This window comes from Oncorhynchus clarkii, chromosome 26 (assembly GCF_045791955.1).
Source record: "Oncorhynchus clarkii lewisi isolate Uvic-CL-2024 chromosome 26, UVic_Ocla_1.0, whole genome shotgun sequence".
NCBI lineage: Eukaryota > Metazoa > Chordata > Actinopteri > Salmoniformes > Salmonidae > Oncorhynchus > Oncorhynchus clarkii.
Genome location: NC_092172.1, coordinates 29,730,744 through 29,752,928, shown reverse-complemented (window position 1 = coordinate 29,752,928; position 22,185 = coordinate 29,730,744). Strand labels below are relative to the sequence as shown.

Below are 22,185 nucleotides of genomic sequence, written 5' to 3'. Positions count from 1 at the left end.
TATAACTTTTTGGATGAAATGGGTCCCATTATGTCTAGCGAAATCCAAACACTGCATTCTACAGTAAGGACCTTATACCCACGGTCAAGTGTGGTGGTAGTGTGATGGTTTGGGGATGCTTTTCTGCCTCAGGACCTGGACGAGTTGACTAAATAGAAGGAACCATGAGTTCTGGTCTGTATCAGAATTCTACAGGAGAATGTCAGGCCATCCGTCTGTGAGCTGCATCTGGGTTATGCAGCAAGACAACGATCCAAAACACACAAGTCTACATGAAAAGAGCTAAAAAGCAACAAATGTGTTTTGGAATGGCCTAGTCAAAGTCCAGACCTAATCCCAATTGAGATGTTGTGGCAGGTCTTGAAACGAGAAGTTCATGCTTGAAAACCCACACGCCTCTGAGTTAAAGCAGTTCTGCATGGAAGAGGGGGACAAAATTCCCCCACAGCAACGTGAGAGACTGATCAACAACGGTTGGAGTCATTGCAGCTAAATGTGGCACAACTAGTTATTGAGTGTAAGGGGGCAATTACTTTTTTACACATGGGCATTGGGTGTTGCATAACTTTGTTTATGAAATAAGTATACAATTGTGTTCACTCAGGTTCCCTTTATCTAATATTTGGTTTTGGTTGAAGATCTGATAAAATTCAGAATAAAAAATGTGCAAAAGTAGAGAAAATCTGAAAGGGGGCGAATACTTTTTCACATCACTGTATGTGTGCAGTAGGCCTGTTGGGTGAAAAGACTGACAATCTGTGGTGCAGCATAGCCTAATAGTTCATGGGGAACACACAGTCATGACTCATGTTCCAAGTCAGTTCAGTGAGTCATCTCTACTGCTGGAGAATCTGTTACTCCGAAGTCTTGAACCAAGGATCAGAACATCTGAGTAAGAAGCAGAAAGGGGTCCTCATAGTAAGGTTTTGAAGACTACAGTATGTATGGGTGAGTGTGCATGAGTATGTGTGTGTGAATCCCTGTACCTGTGTGCATGAGTGTGTGCGCGTGCATATGTGTGTGTCCATGCATGGATGTGTGTGTGACTATATCTAGACTTTGGCCAGGTAGGAGCCAGGTACCAGCCCAACCTGTCCGTTTCTCTCCACTGTCCACCAGCCGTCTTCACTCTGTTCTATCACCAACACCACATCCCCTTTAGACACTGACAGCTCATATGGGTCCTGGGAGCACAGGGAACACATTGTTAGTAATAGAAGTATGAGGCTTTGAATTACTGTATGGTTCATATACAGTACATACATACAGTATAATACAGATCAGTGGAATAGTTTATGTAAACATGATCCATCAATATCTCAACTAGTTACATGCATACACGGTTACATGACACCTGTAACTGTGTATGCAGGTTTCACCTGTAACATGACACCTGTAACTGTGTGTGCAGGTTTCACCTGTAACATGACACCTGTAACTGTGTGTGCAGGTTTCACCTGTAACATGACACCTGTAACTGTGTGTGCAGGTTTCCCCTGTAACATGACACCTGTAACTGTGTGTGCAGGTTTCACCTGTAGCATGACACCTGTAACTGTGTATGCAGGTTTCACCTGTAACTTGACACCTGTAACTGTGTATGCAGGTTTCACCTGTAACATGACACGTAACTGTGTATGCAGGTTTCACCTGTAACATGACACCTGTAACTGTGTGTGCAGGTTTCACCTGTAACATGACACCTGTAACTGTGTGTGCAGGTTTCACCTGTAACATGACACCTGTAACTGTGTGTGCAGGTTTCACCTGTAACTTGACACCTGTAACTGTGTGTGCAGGTTTCACCTGTAACTTGACACCTGTAACTGTGTGTGCAGGTTTCACCTGTAACTTGACACCTGTAACTGTGTGTGCAGGTTTCACCTGTAACTTGACACCTGTAACTGTGTGTGCAGTTTTCACCTGTAACTTGACACCTGTAACTGTGTGTGCAGGTTTCACCTGTAACTGTGTGTGCAGGTTTCACCTGTAACTTGACACCTATCACTGTGTGTGCAGGTTTCACCTGTAACATAACACATGTAACTGTGTGTGCAGGTTTCATCTGTAACTTGACACCTGTAACTGTGTGTGCAGGTTTCACCTGTAACATAACACATGTAACTGTGTGTGCAGGTTTCATCTGTAACTTGACACCTGTAACTGTGTGTGCAGGTTTCACCTGTAACTTGACACCTGTAACTTGACACCTGTAACTGTGTGTGCAGGTTTCACCTGTAACTTGACACCTGTAACTGTGTGTGCAGGTTTCACCTGTAACTTGACACCTGTAACTGTGTGTGCAGGTTTCACCTGTAACTTGACACCTGTAACTGTGTGTGCAGGTTTCACCTGTAACTTGACACCTGTAACTGTGTGTGCAGGTTTCACCTGTAACTTGACACCTGTAACTGTGTGTGCAGGTTTCATCTGTAACTTGACACCTGTAACTGTGTGTGCAGGTTTCACCTGTAACTTGACACCTGTAACTGTGTGTGCAGGTTTCACCTGTAACTTGACACCTGTAACTGTGTGTGCAGGTTTCACCTGTAACTTGACACCTGTAACTGTGTGTGCAGGTTTCACCTGTGCAGAGTAGTCATAAAACACCATGAAGGTATCATCATCATCATCCTCATCAGTTGTCACTGCAGGCAGGGCAGCTGCAGCTGCAGACTGGAAGCCAGGTATGGATGCATACACTCCATCTGAACTCTCAGGCACTGTTTGACCAACAGTTGGCGCCGCTGGCTCGGAAGCTGAACCCTCACTGATACTCATCTTTGAACCAGAGTTTCGTGGCAGAAGATTGGAGAATCTGCACAAATATTTTTCATGTTCCATTCTCAAATATATTTGAATGTGTTGATGATGTATAACTATGATAATGTCCACAATGTCCATATTAGAATTCCTATGCATTCAACTGTTATTCCAGTGTTACAAAGTGATAGAGCTTGTTTCACAGAAACACTATGGGGTGGTTTCCTGGACACAATTTAGCCTACTCCTCGATTGTCTTCAGGAAACTGCCCCTACGAGTCCCAAGTTCTGCTAACTGACCTTTTCCTGACCCCTCCCCCTCCGAAGCGAGCGCTGCCGTTGTTGTCACCCGTTGGCTCCCTCTCATAGTAGTTCTCAAACACAACGGGGTCTAGAGAGAAGAGGAAGGAAGTCCAGGAGTATAATATTTCAAATGTTGTTCAGAGGAACTGTTACACTTGAAAAGCAGAGACACACAGAACAAACCCGTTACAATTACTCTAAGAAGTGTTCGCCATTGGTGCCAATGTTGACAGCAACCCTGGCCCTTCACGCTCTGTCCTGTATTCAGTGAGCTTTTACCTGGTGGACTTGAACCTGTTGTCTTCATCTCTATGAAACAGTTGTTATCTGCTGTGATGTCACACGTCTCCAGAATATTCCTCACCTCCTCGTAAAACTACAAAAAAACATTTCTCATATTCATGCTCAGTCTTCAAAGAGGCTTCATTGATTTAAAATTGTTCTGGTTCACAAATAGGATCCATTTTGGTTGATCACCAGATACATTGCATGCTAGGCAGTGTAGTACTGGTACTAATAGAGTTTAATGTAGACAGCAGTTCATGGACCCATCCATAATCCATTTGCCTATCGTCTGAAGTGTGGTCATTGTTGAGCTCACCTCGTCGTCTTTGACACATTGCACAGAGAAGTGATTACAGTGGTCCCAGAGGACACACCTCAGGATAGTGATGCGGTCCACCTCCTGCTGCTGAAACACCTGGAACAGCAGAGACACACATACAGTACAAACCCTTAATCATCTATCCCTATATATACACACTGAACAACAATATAAATGTAACATAAAGAGTTGGTCCCATGTTTCATGAGATCCCAGAAATGTTCCAAACACACAAAAAAACGTATTTCTCTCTAATTTTGAGCAAAAATGTGCTAACATCCCTGTTACTGAGCATTTCTCCTTTGCCAAGATAATCCATCCACCTGACAGGTGTGGCATATCAAGAAGCTGATTAAACAGCATGCCCATTACATAGGTGCACTTTGTGTTGGGGACAATAAAAGGCCACTCTAAAACATGTAGTTTTGTCACACGGTTGGACGCAGTACGTCCAACCGGCCTCACAACTGCAGACAACGTGTATGCTGTCATGAGGGCGAGCGGTTTGCTGATGTCAACGTTGTGAACAGAGTGCCTCATGGTGGCGGTGGGGTTATGGTATGGGCAGGAATAAGCTACAGACAACGAATGAAATTGCAATTTGAATGCACAAAAATACTGTGACAAGATAATGAGGCCCCTTTTTTAAAAAGATATCTGTGACCAACAGATGCATATCTGTATTCGCAGTCATGTGAAATCCATAGATTAGTGCCTAATACATTTATTTCAATTGACTGATTTCCTCATATGAACTGTAACTCAGTAAAATAAATGACATTGTTGCATGTTACATTTATATTTTTGTTAAGTATACAATCTGGCTCAAAAGCGACTGCATACATTAAGGAGGCTAACCAGGCGTAACCAGGCTCTAAATAGCTTTACAAGCTACTGTAATAGCTGAATCATCAGGCTTACCTGCTCAATCGGCAACGTTCAATATTGTGCTTTAAGAGGCATAGACTACACTGTTAGAACAAAAAGGTGCTATCTAGAACCTAAAAGGGTTCTTCGGCTGACCTCATAGGATAACCTTTTTTTGGGTCAGTGTAGAACCTTCTGTGTAAAGGGTTCTACATGGAACCCAAAAGGGTTCTACCTAGAACCAAAAAGGCATCTTCAAAGGGTTCTCCTACGGGGAAAACCGAAGAACCCTTTTAGGTTCTAGATAGTACCTTTTTGTTCTAACAGTGTAGTCTATTCTGGATGTATGTACATAAGCCACAGGGGGGGGTGTTATACTGAGAAATATAGGCCTACTCAGACATACTGCGGAAGGGGGCGTGGTGTGCTGTGGTGTGAGGTCGTAGTTGGGCTAGTAACAGTTGTGGGTGGGTGCAATGTGAAGCTCTAACCTCACACGTGCCCTTGTGTGTTCCCTCCCAGTCCTGACGAACTCTCTCCAGCTGCTCTACGTTCAGCATGTATTGTTTCTCTGTACAGGTGGAGCACAAGAGAGGTTAGGGAATACTTTACATTTATTGCATCCTAAGCACTCTTCTTTACTTGGATTACCATAATAAATACATGTTTTTTAAATAATCAGATCAATGATAATAAATTCGTAATGGATTTACAGATTCATTGATTGATTCATCCATTGATATCACCAATAAATAAAAGTACAGTATATTGTATGGTATGATTCAGACCTGCTTCAGTGACGGCTTGTCTGCATTGCTTGGCCTTGTGTTGTACCTGAGAAAGACAGCAGTAAAGGAACTGGTCATGTTCTGAATCAAAACGGGACTGCTAAACAACAAATTAAAAGAGACAGTTCTCCTTTAGAAGAAAATATCAGAATGTGTTCTCTTTACTCTCCTGACTCTCTGTTCCTCTACAGACCTCCATTTTCAGAACGCACACAGAACAAGCATTTCTAATAAATAGATAACTCAATTCCAGGAATTGCCATCATTTCATTGGACATTCAATTGCCTTGCATTATAACCAACTCATAGACTCACAGAATCAGTCCAGTTTACAAAAAAATAAGATCAAAAAGAGATGTGTAAACTCTGCTCGCTGGTCGTGGTGAAAAAAGTAACACTTCCTATTATTTCAATGCATTTTTCTGCAAAAGGTGGATGAACTGTTGGGCAAAAGAAAACAGTTTGTAGACTGTGTTTACTTGTGTTTTCCTCCACTATACCACTGTTTTACTTGTAGTAGGAAAACAGTGGGTAGACTGTGTTACCTTGTGTTTTCCTCCACTATACCACTGTTTTACTTGTAGTAGGAAAACAGTGGGTAGACTGTGTTTACTTGTGTTTTCCTCCACGATACCACTGTTTTACTTGTAGTAGGAAAACAGTTTGTAGACTGTGTTTACTTGTGTTTTCCTCCACTATACCACTGTTTTACTTGTAGTAGGAAAACAGTGACAAAGGGAACTGTTTCATAGCCTTCTCTGATACTGAGAAATTGAGTTGCAGTAGCACAACAATAACTACAGTGCATTCGGGAAAGTATTTAGACTTTTTCCACATTTTGTTACGTTACAGTCTTATTCTAAAATGTATTAAATCGTTTTTTTTGTGTGTCATCAATCTACACACAATACCCCATAATGACAAAGCAAAACAGGTTTTTACAATTTTTTGCAAATGTATTTATTAAACAAATATGGAAATATTACATTTACATTACTATTCAGATCCTTTACTCAGGACTTTGTTGCAGCACCTTTGGTAGTGATCACAGACTCAGAGTCTTCTTGGGTATAACGCTACAAGCTTGGCACACCTGTATTTGGGGAGATTCTCCCATTCTTCTCTGCAGATCCTTTCAAGCTCTGTCAGGTTGGATGGGGAGCGTCGCTGTACAGCTATTTCCAGGTCTCTCCAGAGATGTTCGATTGGGTTCAAATCTGGGCTCTGGCTGGGCTACTAAAGGACATTCAGAGACTTGTCCCGAAGCCACTCCTGCATAATCTTGGCTGTGGGCTTAGGGTTGTCCTGTTCGAAGGTGAACCTTTGCCCCAGTCTGAGGTCCTGAGCACTCTGGAGCAGGTTATCATCAAGTATCTCTCTGTACTTTGCTCCGTTCATCTTTCTCTCGATCCCGACTAGTCTCCCAGTCCCTGCCGCTGAAAAACATCCCCATAGCATGATGCTGCCACCACCCTGCTTCATTGTAGGATGTGACGCTTGGCATTCAGGCCAAAGAGTTCAATTTTGGTTTCATCAGACCAGAGAATCTTGTTGAATCTTGTTTCTCATGGTCTGAGAGTCCTTTAGGTGGCTTTTGGCAAACTCCAAATGGGCTGTCATGTGCCTTTTACTGCGGAGTGGCTTCCGCCTGGCCACTCTATCATAAAGGCCTGCTTGGTGGAGTGCTACAGAGCTGGTTTGCCCATCTCCACATAGAAACTCTGGAGCTCTGTCAGCATGATCATCGGGTTCTTGGTCACCTCCCTGACCAAGGCCTTTCTCCCCCGATTACTCAGTTTGACTGGGCTGCCAGTTCTAGGAAGAGTCTTGGTGGTTCCAAACTTCTTTCATTTAAGAATGATGGAGGCCACTGTGTTCTTGGGGATAGTCAATGCTGCAGAAATGTTTTTGTACCCTTCCCCAGATCTGTGCCTCGACACAATCCTGTCTCAGAGCTCTACGGAAAATTCCTTCGACCTTATTGCTTAGTTTTTGCTCTGACACACACTGTCAACTGTGGGACCTTATATAGACAGGTGTGTGCCTTTCCAAATCATGTCCAATCAATCAATTGAATCTACCACAGGTGAACTCCAATCTAGTTGTTGGAACATCTCAATGGATGATCAATGGAAACAGGATGCACCTGAGCTCAATTTCGAGTTTCATAGCAAAGGGTCTGAATACTTATGTAAATAAGGTATTTCTATTTTTATTTTTAATACATTTGCAAACATTTTATGAAAACTTGTTTTCGCTTTGTCATTATGGGTTATTGTGTAGAGACTGATTAATTAGAAATATAATTTAATCAATTTTAGAATAAGTAACTAAATGTGGAAAAAGTGAAGGGGTCTGAATACTTTCTGAATGCACTGAATAACGAGGCGTATTACATGTGTATAATTGCAGGGTTGGCAGTGGTGTTACCTTCTCAGACTGGTTTGGTGTTGTGGCTGTGTGTTTGTATAGTTCCAGGGTTTGGGGAGGTGGTGTTACCATCTCAGACTGGTTTGGTGTTGTGGCTGTGTGTGTGTAATTCCAGGTAGGGGGATTACAATACGTTCTCAGACTGCTTGGGGGCTGTGTGTTTGTATAGTTCCAGGGTTTGGGGAGGTGGTGTTACCTTCTCAGACTGTTTTGTTGTTGTGGCTGCAAGCTGCTCTGCCTCGTCTGCTTCTTTACATTTCTGCTCATAGGACTTCTTAGACTGGAGATGGACAGAAGAGACTTTCAGGGAATCATCATTGAAGCAGCCACAGTGGTCTGTGGTGTCATGTTTTATGTAACAATCAATTAAAACAGTAGCAATGTTGGATCTCTGTAAAACTGTATGCAACTGTATGCAATGTCAACATGGTGAATGGTGCTGTCCTCACTTAGCAGTTTAAGCAAACATTTAGGTCAATATGTATTTCTGGCTTCAGATTGGTTGTTTCTTGTACAGGATAATCAGTCTTCACCACTTTAGCTCCAATTATGTCACTCTGCCATTGGCTCGTGTCACTTGTCTCACCACAGAGTAGCCTAACGATGTAGCTAATCTATTCGGTGTGCAATTGCTCGCATAGAGAATAGGGTTATACAGTGCCTTCGGAAAATATTCAGACCCCTTGACTTTTTCAACATTTTGTTGCGTTACATCCTTATTCTAAAATTGATTAAATAAAAAATGAAATCCTCATCAATCTACACACAATACCCCATAATTACAAAGTGAAATCATGTTTGTAGATTTTTTTGCAAATGTATTAAAATAAAAAAACATTATTCAGACGCTTTGCTATGAAACTTGACATTGAGCACAGGTGCATCTTGTTTCCACTGATCATCTTTGAGATGTTTCTACAACTTGATTGGAGTCCACCTGTAGTAAATTCAATTGTTTGGATATGAGTTGTAAAGGCACACACCTGTCAAATAAGATCCTACAGTTGACAGTGCATGTCAGAGCAAAAACCAAGCCATGAGGTTGAAGGAATTGTCTGTAAAGTTCTGAGACAGGATTGTGTCGAGGCACAGATCTGGGGAAGGGTACAAATATATTTCTGCAACATTGAAGGTCCCCAAGAACATGGTGGCCTCCATCATTCTTAAATGGAAGAAGTTTGGACACTAAGACTCTTCATAGAGCTGGCCGCCCAGCCAATCGGGGGAGAAAGGCCTTGATGAAAACCTGCTCCAGAGTGCTCAGGACCTCGGACTGGGGTGAAGGTTCACCTTCCAACAAGACAACGACCCTAAGCACACAGCCAAGACAACGCAGGAGTGGCTTTGGGACAAGGCTCTGAATGTCCTTGAGTGGCCCAGCCAGAGCCCGGACATGAACCCAATCGAACATCTCTGGACGCTCCCCATCCAACTTGACAGAGTAATTAGCCGGCTGGTTAAAACCGTCACTTTTACTATAACGTTGATTAATGTGCACTGTCCCTGTAAAAATAAATAAACTCAAACTCAAACTCCCCATCCAACCTGACAGAGCTTGAGTGGATCTGCTGAGAATAATGGGAAAAACTCCCCAAATACAGGTGTGCCAAGCATCATACCCAAGAATACTCAAGGCTGTAATCGCTGCCAAAGGTTCTTCAACAAAGTAATGAGTAAATGTTCTAAATACTTATGTGAATGTAATATTTCAGTTTTTTATTTTTAATGCATTTGCAAAAATGTGTAAAAAAATGTATAATTTTTTGTCATTATGGGGTATTGTGTATAGATTGATGAGGGAAAGAACACAATTTAATCTATTTTAGAAGTCAAGGGTTCTACTTTCCAAAGGCACTGTATACAGGATGTTATACAGGGTGTAAGTATGATACTGTAATGATACTCACAAAAATAGGCCTAAGTTTATATATATTTGAGCAATAAGGCCCAAGGAGATGTGATATGTGGACAATATACCACAGCTAAGGACTGTTCTTACCCTCTATGCAACGCGGAGTGCCTGGAATACAGCCCCTTAACTGTGATATATTGACCATATACCACAAACCCCCGAGTTGCCTTATTAATATTTTATAAACTGGTTACCAATGTAATTAGACAACAAAAAATATATGTTTTTGTCATACCCGTGGTATACGGGTTGATATACCAGCCATCAGGGCTCAAATCACCCGGTTTATAATTGAGCATAAATCATGGGACTATGAGAGGTGAGATCCGTATTGATGCAGACCAAAATGTTCATTTTCAAGGCCTGCGTTATCCTACCAGTTCCCCACTATAATAGGGCCAAAGTCTGTGGTTGGTGTGTGGGTGTGTATGTCTATACTTTGTTTCCTACCCTCTTCCTCTTGCAGAATTGCACTGTGATGTATGTTCTCTCTTGGGTAGTTCACCCATCTCTGAGAGGTAGCTAGGTCTACTGGGTGTAATGTCAGCCTTCCTCTTTTCTGGTTATGAACTCTTACACTGCACTCTAGAAAATGGTTCTTTGGCTGTCCCCATAGGAGAACCCTTTTTGGTTCCAGCTAGAACCCTTTTGGTTTTCAGGTGGAATCCTTTTGGGTTCAATGTAGAACACTGTGGAAAGGGTTACAGACTGTTCTGTAACCCTCTATGTATGTAACTCTGTACTTAAGCTGACTTACTTACTAAGTAAGCATGTAATACCCTGAGTAAATAGTATGCCTACCTCGATGGTCTTCTTATATAAGGACACCTTCATCTTCTGAACTTTCTCCATAATTCCCTCAAACTGAACGAGGATAAACAACATGGTTGACATTTAATGGCACCTCATAAATACAGGTTTCAAAATGGATTTTCGAAATGAAATAAGCACTCAATAACACATTTCAAACCTTCCTCCTCTGTTCTTTCTGCCGCTCTCTGAATATTTCCATCTTCCTGATCTCTTCCCGTAACATTCCGGATAGCTGGATATGCAGATTCCCAATGTTTTCAATTTCTGTCAAAGAAAACAGTTATTTTAGTAAACTGTCATTGGGCTTTGTAGTGAGAGATGCAGTAGACAGGATAAACTTACGTGTTTTAAGTTGATCAAAGGAGGCTTTCAGAGTGCTGAAAAAATAGGAATGATGCATTTATCAATAACAGGTAGTGTAGCATACTAAATACTAGTTAAACACAGTACGCATAAACAGATCACTGCATTCAACTGTATCTAGATATCAATGACTTGTCATGGTTCCACCTGTCACCAGAGGGCAGCAGAAACCGTCCTAGAGACATTAACGACACTCTGGTGTGTCCAATTTATTCATTATGATTTCCCTGTTAAAAGAGGTGTGCTTTCTGTTGTCCTTTGCAGAAGCTTGAATTGTTTACCGTGTGCGTTTGTTTCCTGAGTGAGTTTTTGAGAATTAGTGTTGGTTGTTTTTTCATGTGTACTGTGATCCTGCGGCTACCGTTTCTCAGTAAAGTAAAGTATGTTTATCCTTAACCACTGATTCCTCGTCTGGTCTCTTCTCTGCACCTGGGTCCAACCTTGCCACATCACAGCAAGCTTCTGCACCAAACATGGACCCAGCAGAGATCACTCAGATCAAGAATGTTGTAACCCACCAAGGAGCACTGCTGAGGCGGCAGCAAGAACAACTCTCCCAAATATCAGAGACCCTGCAGGCACTTACCGACTCCCTCCAAACACAGTCCAACCTCAACCCAAGAGGGGCCAAGTCTCATCGCCCAGTGCTACAGACGTCGCCATAGTTCCTCCAGGGAACCTGCACCGGGTACCCAAGATCCCAGCCCCCGAGCGGTATGACGGCCACCTGGGAGCATGTAAGGGGTTTCTACCTCATTCAGTGTTCTCTGGTGTTCGAGCTACAGTCCTCCTCGTTCCACACCGATCGGCCATGATCGCCTACATCATCTCTCTACTCTCGGGCAAGGCCCTGGCGTGGGCAATGGCAGTGTGGGAACAGCAGCCACCAACCTGCAGCTCCATATTAGCCTTCATTGCTGAGTTACAAGTCTTCGACCACCCAGTCGGCGGAAGAGAAGTGGTCAGCCGACTGTTCAACATCTGCCAAGGGGCCAGACCAGTTGCTGACTTCGCCATTGAGTTCCACAACCTTGCCTCCAAGAGTGTGTGGAATATGGAGGTCCTGGAAACTGCTTTCCATCAGGGTTTGTCTAACTCCAAGGATGAAATGGCCTATCAGGAACTGGGAGAGGACCTTGAGTCCCTGATAATACTGGCAATCAGGATCGACAACCGCCTCGAATGTTTGAGACAGCGCACTTTTGACTCCACCCCAGTATCTCGGTTTCCTGAGCACCTTAAGCCCCCCAAGCCCAGAATTGAGAAGCCCATGCAGCTGGGACCCACACGTCAGAGTCCACAGGTGCGTGACAGGCGCATCTGCGATGGCTGCTGCCTCTACTGCGGAGGTCTCGGCCATCTCCGTGCTATATGTCCAGAGCTGACGGGAAACGCCAGGACAAGGGGAGACCCTGACGAGCTGTTCAGCTACCTCTCAGTCACCGTCTGTCACTACTCGCAACCCTCCACTGGGACAACCGTCAGCACCAGAATCAAGCCTTCGTGGACTCCGGGGCCACAGGTAATTTTATTGATCAGGACTTCACCAGATAATTACCAATCACCTGCATGAAGTGTCCCATCCCTCTGCAGATTCAAGCCCTCAATGGATGGCCCATTTGCTCCGGTCAGGTGGAATATCAGACCAAGCCCATTCTACTACAGGCTGGGGTGAAACACTCAGACTCTTAGTTTTCTGCTCCCTAGAAACCCCCTTATCCTAGGGTACCCCTGGCTAGCACTACATAACCCACTATTCTCCTGGTCCACGGGAAACACCTACTAGACTGGGGTAAGGACTGCCAGTCTAAATGTCTAAGACCCCCACCAAGAGCCTCACCATGTCCTCCAGCATCCATTGAAGTCCACGACTTCTCCGCTCTCCCTCCTGAATACTTCGACCTCCCGGAGGCCTGCAGTAAGAGGCAAGCTGCCACCCTTCTTGCACATCGTTCATACGACTGTGCCATAGGACTCCTACCCGGCTCCACACCTACCCAGGGCCGTCTGTACTATCTCTCAACCCCTGAAGCAGCAGTCATGGACAATTACATCCGGGAGTCGCTGGAGGCAGGTTTCATTAGCCCCTCTACATCACTAGCTGGTGCAGGCTTCTTCGTGGGTAAGAAGGATGGAGGCCTGCGTGCTTGCATCGATTACAGAGGGCTGAACTGGATTACGATCAAGAATCGTTAACCTCTGCCCCTGATGTCTTGGAGTTGGCCCAATTCTTCACCAAACTGGACCTCCGCAACCCTTAAAATCTGGTGAGAATCAGGGAGATGAGTGGTAAACTGGCTTTAACACCCCTAGTGGACACTATGAGTATTTAATCATGCCCTTTGGATTATCAAACTCACCGGCAGTCTTTCAAGCATTGATCAATGACACTCAAATTGGTTTCTCTTTGTTTACCTCAAAAATATCCTGATCTTCTCCAAAACCCTTCCAGAACACATAATGCACGTCCACCAAGTCCTGAGATGCCTCCTGCAGAGCCAACTATATGTCAAGATGGAGAAGTGTGAATTCCACGTGTCCAAAGCTTCCTTCCTGGGCCACATTATCTCTACCACAGGCATCCAAATGGACCCCAAAAAGGTTGAGGCGGTCGTCCACTGTCCCGATCCCACCTCACTCAAGCAGGTCCAGCGGTTCCTCGGGTGAAACAATTTTTACAGGTGTTTTATACGCAACTTTGGTGCAGTGGCAGCGCCTCTCTCGTTCCTAACCCGCGTGTCAATTTGCCCAGTGTCGCCCGGGTTTGGCCGGGGTAGGCCGTCAGTGTAAATAAGAATTTGTTCTTAATTGACTTGCCTAGTTAAATAAAGGTTATATAATTGTTTTAATGTCCCAGACCCGTTTTTGCTACACTCCTGAGGTTGACAGGGCATTCATAGAGCTTAAGGGATGTTTCACCTCTGGACCCATCCTCGTTCATCCTGATCCTACTCTGCCCTTTGTAGTAGAGGTGGACGCCTCGGACACCGGAGCAGGGGTGGTCCTTTCACAGCAGAACAAAGAGGACAAGAAACTGCACCCATGCGCCTTTCTCTCCAAGTGGTTCTCGCCAGCGGAACGCAACTACGATGTAGGCAACTGTGAGCTTTTGGCAGTTAAGTGGGCCCTTAGGAATTTGGTCTCCATTCAAGAAGCCAAGAGGTTGAACGCTCGCCAGGCTAGGTGGGCTCTGTTTTTTTAACAGGTTTGATTTCACACTAGCCTATCGCCCGGGATCCAAGAATCAGAAAGCAGGTGCCCTGTCCCGCCAACACGATACCTCTAACGAGGAGAGGGACTCGGGGCCCATCATCCACAGCTCCTGCATTGTGGACTCTGTGATATGGAGTATTGAGACCACGGTCCGACAAGCCCAGACACGAGAACCTGACCCAAGGTGATAATGATTTCCCTGTTAAGAGGTGTGTTTTCTGTTGTCCTTTGCAGAAGCTTGAATTGTTTACTGTGTGCGTTTGTTTCCTGAGTGAGTTTTCAAGACTTAGTGTTTGTTGTTTCAAGTGTACTGTGATCCTGCGGCTACTGTTTCTCAGTAAGTTATGATGTTTATCCTTAACCACTGATTCCTTGTCTGGTCTCTTCTCTTCGTCCAACTTTACCATGTCACATGACTGGCTAATTAGCAATGGTGTAAAGATTAACTGTGTGAACAGGAAACTGGATTGAGGATGCACACACACACACATTTTCTCTCTCTCTCTCTCTGTTGGAAATGATTCCACGAGGGCTAGAATGTGTGACATAATGGCATTGTGTGCCACTACTGAACCCTGACTCTATCATTATTATGTTCTAAAAATATTACTATTATTCTATTGACTACCTATTATATTGCCTGTGAAGTGGCTGTGGCATATAAGCAAGTAGCAGGCGCGCCACACCAGGTAATGGCAAATTATTTAAATAAAAAAACAACAACATTACATTCGATTTCGGCCAACGTCCCCACCAATGTTATTTGTATCTGTTATGACAGCATTTTGGCTAACTTGTGCATAGTAGGTATTATGGTCCAAACATATCATCTCTATATATGTACATAACCAGCCATTTACCTGATCTCTGTCTGCCCCCCAGCTTTACGTGCTATTGTCACCAGATCCTTCCCATACCTCTCTTCTGCCATGGCCCTGTAGACAGACAAACAGGCAGACTTGTAGAGTGTAGACCAATCTTTGAGTTGTATGAACATTCCGATTCAGTGTGCAATCACTGCTGACCATCCCTGCGTGCATTTTGTATGAAGTTTAAATGACGTCAGAGAAACCCTACCTCATCTTCAGCAGTTCCTCCACATCTTTGCACATCCGCCTGCCATCACATAGTCTCTGAATCAGAACCTCATAGCCCTGATGATTAGTGAAATCAACTCCCTACAGAGAGAGAAAGAGAGGTGTTGTAATCCAGTTACACAACAATAGTTACAAAATAAACGTTTGACTCAAACTGCCCAGTGGTTTGTCTCTGTATTTGGTGGCACATACTGAACAGTTAGATTCCACAGAAGTTGGAACTTGTTTAGGGATTGGTTCCCATAGAATGGGGTGTCTTTACAACATGGTATATGAACCTGGTGAAATTCACAAAGCATTTAAGATTGATATTACGTTTCACTGAAATGTGCATTGCGTCATAAATACTTGTTACAGTACTTACAAACAGACAATATAGTCAGAGGACTGTCCAGAGGACCATAGAATATTCACTTTGAACAACTTTTAGTTGCAGACAGCATAATAGAAACCCATTTAATATGTTCTCTTTCATGTCTGAAGATGACAGGTAGATTATCAACTGTTGCCTTGGATGCAAATCTATCTGGACAATGATAGAGCTAAATTCGTAACCACCGTGAGCAGGAAGGGAGCCATAGCAACCAACACCTCAGGGAACATCTGTGCAAAAATACTATGATACCTCACAAGTTAAACAGAATATAACAGATGTGGAAATTGTGGTGAAAGCACAGTGCCTATCCTACAGTGCATATCCTACAGTACCTATCCTACAGTACCTATCCTACAGTACCTATCCTACAGTGCCTATCCTACAGTACCTATCCTACAGTGCCTATCCTACAGTGCCTATCCTACAGTGCCTATCCTACAGTGCCTATCCTACAGTGCCTACCCTGCAGTGCCTATCCTACAGTGCCTATCCTACAGTGCCTACCCTACAGTGCCTACCCTACAGTGCCTATCCTACAGTGCCTATCCTACAGTGCCTATCCTACAGTGCCTATCCTACAGTGCCTATCCTACAGTGCCTACCCTACAGTGCCTATCCTACAGTGCCTATCCTACAGTACCTATCCTACAGTACCTATCCTACAGTGCCTATCCTACAGAGCCTATCCTACAGTGCCTATCCTACAGTGCCTATCCTACAGTGCTTACCCTACAGTGCCTATCCTACAGTGCCTATCCTACAGTGCCTACCCTACAGTGCCTATCCTACAGTGCCTATCCTACAGTGCCTATCCTACAGTGCCTATCCTACAGTACCTATCCTACAGTGCCTATCCTACAGTGCCTATCCTACAGCACCTATCCTACAGTGCCTATCCTACAGTGCCTATCCTACAGTGCCTATCCTACAGTGCCTATCCTACAGAGCCTATCCTACAGTGCCTATCCTACAGTGCCTATCCTACAGTGCCTATCCTACAGTGCCTATCATACAGTGCCTACCCTACAGTGCATATCTAAGGGGTTAGCAGTAAGAGTTGAACCCAGACCTTTCCTACAGTGCCTACCCTACAGTGCATATCTAAGGGGTTAGCAGTAAGAGTTGAACCCAGACCTTTCCTACAGTGCCTACCCTACAGTGCATATCTAAGGGGTTAGCAGTAAGAGTTGAACCCAGACCTTTCCTACAGTGCCTATCCTACAGTGCATATCTAAGGGGTTAGCAGTAAGAGTTGAACCCAGACCTTTCCTACAGTGCCTATCCTACAGTGCATATCTAAGGGGTTAGCAGTAAGAGTTGAACCCAGACCTTTCCTACAGTGCCTATCCTACAGTGCATATCTAAGGGGTTAGCAGTAAGAGTTGAACCCAGACCTTTCCTACAGTACCTATCCTACAGTGCATATCTAAGGGGTTAGCAGTAAGAGTTGAACCCAGACCTTTCCTACAGTACCTATCCTACAGTGCATATCTAAGGGGTTAGCAGTAAGAGTTGAACCCAGACCTTTCCTACAGTACCTATCCTACAGTGCATATCTAAGGGGTTAGCAGTAAGAGTTGAACCCAGACCTTTCCTACAGTACCTATCCTACAGTGCATATCTAAGGGGTTAGCAGTAAGAGTTGAACCCAGACCTTTCCTACAGTACCTATCCTACAGTGCATATCTAAGGGGTTAGCAGTAAGAGTTGAACCCAGACCTTTCCTACAGTACCTATCCTACAGTGCATATCTAAGGGGTTAGCAGTAAGAGTTGAACCCAGACCTTTCCTACAGTACCTATCCTACAGTGCATATCTAAGGGGTTAGCAGTAAGAGTTGAACCCAGACCTTTCCTACAGTACCTATCCTACAGTGCATATCTAAGGGATTAGCAGTAAGAGTTGAACCCAGACCTTTCCTACAGTACCTATCCTACAGTGCATATCTAAGGGGTTAGCAGTAAGAGTTGAACCCAGACCTTTCCAGCTTTCCCACAGCACTCAGTTCAGTTCCACATTTCATTGGCATGTTATTACTGTGGACATCATATTCTGTCAGACAACTGTCACATTTTAAAAACCTAACGCTGTTTGCTTTAAAAGGCTCACTACACTTTCAAGTCTGTAAATGGCTGAGAATGAACAAAATACTACTATTTCTGGATAGAGAGATTTTAAATGAGTTATCAGTAGACTACCTAGTTATATCTAGTTACACACACCAACGCAGGACATCAAGAGACAATGGTAGCAGACTGAGGGAACTTACCCAAAAGGCATCTTTATACAGCAAGGGAGTCATTCTGTGTTATACATGCACTTCCTCAAAGTTGAATGTTAATATCCTCTTTATCAACGTTTACAAAAAACATAAACCACTTCAATTTAACAGATTCCTTACTGAGATCAAATATATATATGTATATATATATATGAAGGACAACTCCAGAATACCTCAGCTGTTATAACTGCAATATCACTGTTGAACTTTGCTTTGGGCTTGAATGAGGAAGTACCCTGTGATGTCACTATCCACAGACACAGCCCCTTGCTGAGATATGTAGATAACTACAGTTTTGATTATTATTTGAATAATAGATCATATAGAATTTCAGACCTAAAACGGATTCACAGACTATATTGGGCACAGATTGTGCCCTTGTTCATGAAGAATAGCCATTGGTTTGATTATATCCAGGGTGTATCACATCTGACCGTGATCGGATTCCCATAGGGCGGCGCACAATTGGCCCAGCGTCGTCCGTGTTTGGCCGGGGTAGACCGTCATTGTAAATAATAATTTGTTCTAAATTAAATGACTTGCCTAGTTAAATAAAGGGTAGAAAATACATTAAAATGTATTATAAATAATATATGTATAAATATATATATTTGTATTTATGTTTAATAATATGTTTGACATGCCTACACAGTAAGTGCTTTCCAATTAACTGCTGTTTGTAAAAGCCATCATATCCACCTGTGAACATCAGACGACTAACTGAACTTTAACAGCTAACAAATACCGACCTCTAGTGGTGTACTCAGGGAGATAAATAAACCATCACCTTGAAAGTTGAAACAACGTAGAAGCACAACTAAATATTAGGCCTACATGTTGTGGTTAAATATTCAAGTTCTTGAAAAGGGCCATGCAGGTAAAATGCCATCAACGGGAAGGGAGGTAAACCAAGAGGCAGAATGATGTCGAGGTTCGATCCAAGAATTGAGAGCGTCGATATTTATTTTCTAGTCATCTGATGTGTATTTTTTTCAACAACTTGCTGAATAGGTTTAGCCTACGCTCGTACCTATGACAAGATGACTGCGTCATCCTTCAGAATGGACATCCCATGGACTGGACATAGTAAGGCATGTATACGTTTGGTACATTTTTCCTTGGCACTGTTCTCAGTGCCGCCACTTGCCCATGGGTATAGGCCTAAGTATCACATTAAGTTAACTGTTTTTGTTGCATTTATACACTGGAATATGGAGTATTGTTTTTCTAATTTCGAAGGGAGTGCAAATAAACATACTTTATTCAGATTAGGGCTACAATAAATTAATGTTTCACAATATGACCACAAGAGGGAGACACATACCTTTTCTGTTCTCCTCATGGCACTAAGCATTAACCGACAATAAAATACTGTATAGGTCCACCAAATCCCACTAGACAGAAAATCGACCCAAAACCTAAATCTCAGTTTTATGTCCAAATTGTGCCCTGGGCATGTGTGACTGAGGACATGGTAACACATGGATGAACAAACACATGAAGGCCTATTGATTTTCAGAGTGAGAAAGGATGGCTGTGTGGTGTCTCAGTCTCTCACTGTCCTCCTGATCAATAAGATGTGTGAAAATCCGAAGGTTCTCTCTCTCTCTTAGCAGGGGAATCACCTAGTTACTGTTATCTACCCAGAGAGAGAGACAGGTTACAGAGGGCATTCCCATCAATACACAGTTCAGCACTAGAATTATAGCACTCTGTCTGACTAAACGATAGGTATTGGGCTTGCAAGTTAACATTTTCAACTACTCTGTATTGTTTGTCATCAACTCATTTATTACCAATGATGCCATCGGACCCTAAATACTCCCAAGGGTTTTAGTGATGGAGCTTTGCCCCTTCTCTACACTATTAGAAAAAAAGGTGCTATCTAGAACCTTAAAGGGTTATTCGGCTGTCCCCATAGGACAAGGGGGGGGTAAAGTATGGCCTGCGGCCGTATCCGCCCTTGAGACATTTACAAGAAAAAAATATGTATATATTCTTTTGTAAACATTTTTTCTCCCCAATTTCATGGTATCCAATTGGTAGTTACAGTCTTGTCCCATCGCTGCAACTCCTGTACGGACTTGGGAGAGGCGAAGGTCGAGAGCCGTGCATCCTCCGATACACGACCCAACCAAGCCACACTGCTTCTTGACACACTGCTCGCTTAACCCAGAAGCCAGCTGCACCAATGTGTCTGAAGAAACACCGTTCACCTGGCGACCGTGTCAGCGTGCGTGCGCCTGGCTCGCCACAGTTGTCGCTAGTGTGCGATGGGACAAGGAAATCTCGGCCTGCCAAACCCTCTCCTAACCAGGACGATGCTGGGCCAGTTGATTTTAACAAACAATTGGTCCCCCAAAAAATGCGGCCCTCCGTTGAATTTCAATATCCCGATGTGGCCCTCGAGCCAAAAAATTTGCCCACCCCTGCCATAGGAGAACCCTTTGAAGGATCATTTTTTGCTTGCCCTTTATACCGATGGTTCTACATGGAACCCAAAAGGGCTCTACTTGGAACCAAGAAGGGTTCTCCCATGGGGACAGCCGAAGGCCACTTTTGGAACGCTTTATTTTCTAACAGTGTAAATCATCCTCAAAAGTGTTTAATCCTTCCAGTCTGCATGAATTGGGGAATTGACATTTATCCAGCCTATTAGCTATGGCTACTGATTCCTGCAGCCCAGGGTCCGTGTGAGCATGTCTGTCTGCGTGTGGGACCCCGTGTGAGGGCTCTAATGGAGGGCCAGGCAGCACTAGAAATCAGCTGTGTAGTCATGTCCTACCCAGGCCAATGGGTCCACAGACACACACAGCCTCCACACAGGGGCTCCCTGGAGTGGCAGTTATTGAACTGTGACAAACGAGCCGTGTCAGGGCCAGGACAAGCCTCCTACCTGGGGGATTCTCTCTAAATGACCTTCCCATTAACCAACCACTGGTGTATTCCCCCTCCTCTGCCTCCTCAGATAGGGTTACACAGGGAGGCAGATCATTCACCGCAGTCTATTGTCCCCACTGCCATAGAGTTTTTCCCAATGACCGTATGGAGTTTTCACCAGTTTCAACTTGTGAAGTTATTTTCCACTATTTTCATTTCCAGGTCCATATTGTCATGTCCATTCAGAATGTGTGTATTGGTATACAGTATGTAGGTGTGTGTGCTGTGCAATTGGGCATGCATATATTCCTGTGACTTGACCTGAGTGTGTTTTCCTGCCTGAGTGCTTGCTTGCGTGTGTGAGGCTCTGTGCCTCTGGGGTAGTGTGAGTGACTTCACTGCTTTCACACGTTCTCCATCCCTTCATCCCTCCTTCCCTCCATCCCTCCATCCTCTGTAATCCCCAATTGACTATTGGCACCAGCCCTTTATCTCTACCTCCCCTCCGATGCCCTGGGTACATGTCTGCAGAGTGTTGTGTGTGTGTGTGTGTATGTGTGTGCATGTGTGCGTACGTGCGTGCGTAGGTGCGCTGTTTATCCCCTTCTCCGACTCTGGTGAATAGGAATGCAGTGAAGTGAGCATTGATTGGCCACGTTGGTGCAAACCTGTTAGTATCCTGACAGATGGATGGCTAATGATGTGTAGGCAGCAGTGCAGGGGCCTGTAGTTGTTAGTGAGATGATCCGCTGTCATAATAATACAGTTCATAAAACCAACAGCTGGGGACCGTCCCACATGGCACCCTATTCCCTACATAGTTCACTACTTTTAACCAAGGCCCTGGGCTCTGGTCAAAAGTAGTGCACTTTGTAGGGAATATGGTGCCATTTTGGACGCTGATTATAACCCAGGACCCAAGACATTGAAGCCAATGAACAAAGCAAGCTGAAGGCCTTGGCTTTCTCACATTTGATCTAAATCTGCCTTCAAATTAAACATTAATTAGCAGGTTAATCTGCTGTATCACTCCTAAAATCGCTTAATCAATCTGATCCTCCTCGTCCATTACTCCCTGTTGTGTTCCCTATGGCTACTGGGGTCTGTGCAGCAGGGCCGGGGAAGCTCTCATCCTCTCTCTTTCACACACACACACACACACACACACACACACACACACACACACACACACACACACACACACACACACACACACACACACACACACACACACACACACACACACACACACACACACACACACACACACACAGAGAGAGAGAGAGAGAGAGTTGTATGTTGATGTCGATTTTCTGTTAAATATTTGATCAGCCCTGATGTCACAGTCTGGTAACCCATGGCTACAACATTTTTGGATCCTTTAGTTGTTGTTTTCAACATCCTGTGGTCTGGTCCTATAAAGGATAGTTGAGTTCTCCTGAAAGGCGATAAATAGATGTTCAGAAGAACTAGAGGGGGTGTAGCAGGCTGCTAG

The 22,185-nt window shown here is 44.0% G+C and overlaps 1 protein-coding gene across 1 annotated transcript; it reads right to left on the bottom strand.

The window, feature by feature from the left end:
• Positions 1–557: 557 nt before the first annotated feature.
• Positions 558–17,978, bottom strand: LOC139384878 (proline-serine-threonine phosphatase-interacting protein 1-like). The gene is made up of 14 exons (XM_071129777.1): positions 17,799–17,978; positions 15,134–15,234; positions 14,917–14,991; positions 10,823–10,857; positions 10,638–10,744; positions 10,469–10,531; positions 7,952–8,035; positions 5,326–5,371; positions 5,029–5,108; positions 3,668–3,766; positions 3,346–3,442; positions 3,064–3,154; positions 2,587–2,818; positions 558–1,184 (listed from the first exon to the last, which is right to left on the bottom strand). The coding sequence occupies exons 1-14, from the start codon at positions 17,829–17,831 to the stop codon at positions 1,053–1,055; spliced, it is 1,275 nt and encodes a 424-aa protein (XP_070985878.1). The 5' UTR covers positions 17,832–17,978; the 3' UTR covers positions 558–1,052.
• Between the last annotated feature and the right edge of the window lie 4,207 nt (positions 17,979–22,185).